Source organism: Dendrobium catenatum, unplaced genomic scaffold (genome assembly GCF_001605985.2).
Source record: "Dendrobium catenatum unplaced genomic scaffold, ASM160598v2 fragScaff_scaffold_1260, whole genome shotgun sequence".
Classification (NCBI taxonomy): Eukaryota; Viridiplantae; Streptophyta; class Magnoliopsida; order Asparagales; family Orchidaceae; genus Dendrobium; species Dendrobium catenatum.
The window spans coordinates 503134-505560 of record NW_021319722.1 but is presented as its reverse complement, the minus strand read 5'-3'; the positions used below and the strand labels follow the sequence as shown (position 1 = coordinate 505560).

Genomic DNA, 2427 nt, shown 5'->3' with positions numbered 1-2427 from the left:
TCTACATGTGGATCATTAAAGGTCATCCTCCCGTGCCACCTCCACCTCCGAGCTCCTTCCCCGTGGCGACAATCATTGGCTCCTCCCTCCTCGTGGCAACCTCACTAATAGCTTGGACGATCTTCCGCCGCTCAACCTAGTTCGTAGGAAAGAGAGAAGATGTCTCAAGGTGAACAACTCCTTATTAATTGTTGGATTTAATTCACTAGCTTTTAACTTTACTTTTTTCTTTGCATTGGCTTAAATCGCTCGGTCAATTTTCATTGTAATTCTTTAACCTAAGCAAAGTGGAACTCTACGAATTCTTGTAACCAATTTTAATGTGAAGCGTGACTTTATAAACGGTTAAGCTCTTACTTAATTTCCTTTTCTTTAATCATGTGTAACTCAATTCATGCATCACATCAGATAACTTCCACAGTATTCACCTTCATACTATCTTCTAACACCTTTCCTGCCATACCAACTGAGTTATCTGCCTCTTTTGTGTTTACATTATCCATCCTCTGCTTGCTGGTAATTCTCTGAGCAGGGAACTTATTACTAGTTCCTCTATATCCTCTATTGTTTTTATTATAATTAACAAGGATCCATGGACGATATGTAGAGTTTCTGTTCATCCCCTTCATACCTTGGATATCTACCTTATCTTTGGTACCTTCAGTCACCTGATCTTTGAGCAATGGTTTAGACTTCTTGCATTCCATCTTCACATGCCCAATCATACCACAATCAAAGCAAAATGACGAGATTTTTTCGTATTCAACATTTTGAAAAAATCTTCCCGCCATACTATCCACCCAAACTCCTAATGGAAGAGGTTTATCCAACTTCACACGAACACAGATTCTCGCAAATTCCCTTCTTCCCCATTGAAACATATTACCATCAAGCATCATTGGAACTCCTACCATAGAGGCTATCCTTGCCACATTTACCTTGTCCCAACATTGCAAAGGCAATTGAGGTAGTCTAATCCAGACTGGGGAGGTTAGACCCTTCAATGATGATGGAGAAAAACCAGGGGTCCATTTTTCCATACCAACAATATGGCCATTGACAAACCAAGGGCCTCCTGATATAATTTCCTCAAAAGCTTCTTCTCTTTTGAATGAGCATAAAAACCACCCCATACCTAAGGAAGTGAAATGGAATTGACCATATTGAGCCCATTGCCTCCTCAATTCCCAAGCCACTATATGAGGAGGGATGTCCTTTCCAAAGATTTTTGCTACCAGTGAGTTGTGAAGGATTTTAGCATTTTCATCCTCAATAGCTTCATCCAATTTTACAGCCATACCGTCTTCTGATAAGAAACTATCAGTTTCATTAAAACTCAATTTAATATGAACTTTTTTCCTCCACGGGTTTAACTTATTCCCATCTTCCATAAGCAAGTTATCAAACATCTGACCTGCAACTTCTCACTCTTCTAAAACAGAGTCAATTCTATCTACCTTTGGAATTTCATCAACCGAATTACGAAAATTAATGTTAGCAAATGACTTGGAATTCGCATTTATCTTATTGCCAACAGCAGGGATTGCATTTGAATTGCCGAATCTACTAACGATAAGATTCATACTCGAAGCTGAAGCTTCATTGTCATTATATTTTAATGGAGATAATACAGCAGATTTCTTCAGACTCGGTGTTTTACAGTCAGCTACGGTCGAAACAGACTTACCTTTACCTTCAACGAATAATTTCTTTTCAGCAACTGGAATAACACCTTCATTAATGATAAGAGCTCCTGAAGATCTCCTTCTAGCCATCTCTTCATTTCTTCCAATCAGACCACCATCATTAATTACCGAATCCCCTACCACTTGAGCGATCTTACGTTTATCTTCTTCATGAGTTGCCTCATCCATCACGTCCGACAGCCGGCGGAGTTCCGCCGCCATCCTCAATCAGCTGCACTGATTACGGGATAAACTGGGAATGGTGGAAATTTTGAAAAAAAAACGAGTCTTTCTCTCTCTAAAAAACGAGTCTTACTCTAGAAAACGACAGTTATTACTTCACATTAGATGTATCAGCAGCAAATGATAATGCATAACCCATTCACAGGTTTGTTTGACTAGATCAAGATGTCCACAAGCGGTGTAAGAGGATGATGTCTTTAATAGTTCCTTATTTGTTAGGATAATAATAAGCGGCCATCAAAGTTACTTTTCCCTTTGAAACAATATATGAAAAAGAAAATTAAAAAAACCAGGACAATCTCATTAACAAAGTTTTCTGGTCCGTCCCGAGCATGAAGAATAAAATATGAAATATGGAAATTGTAGCATACTTGTCTCAGTTTTTTTCCAATATTACTAAGAAAAGATCACAACATAGGCCCGTTGTCCATGAAGGAAATGATCTCTTTAATTAATCATATAGCAAGCTGCAGGAGGGTACTGAGTAAAGCAGCGGAAT

The 2427-nt window shown here is 38.6% G+C and overlaps 1 protein-coding gene across 1 annotated transcript; it reads right to left on the bottom strand.

Annotated features, from left to right (window-relative positions):
* Nucleotides 1-404: 404 nt before the first annotated feature.
* On the bottom strand, nt 405-1298 carry LOC110115708. Its single transcript, XM_020849023.1, has one exon. It carries the CDS (start codon nt 1296-1298, stop codon nt 405-407), a length of 894 nt encoding a protein of 297 aa, XP_020704682.1.
* Between the last annotated feature and the right edge of the window lie 1129 nt (nt 1299-2427).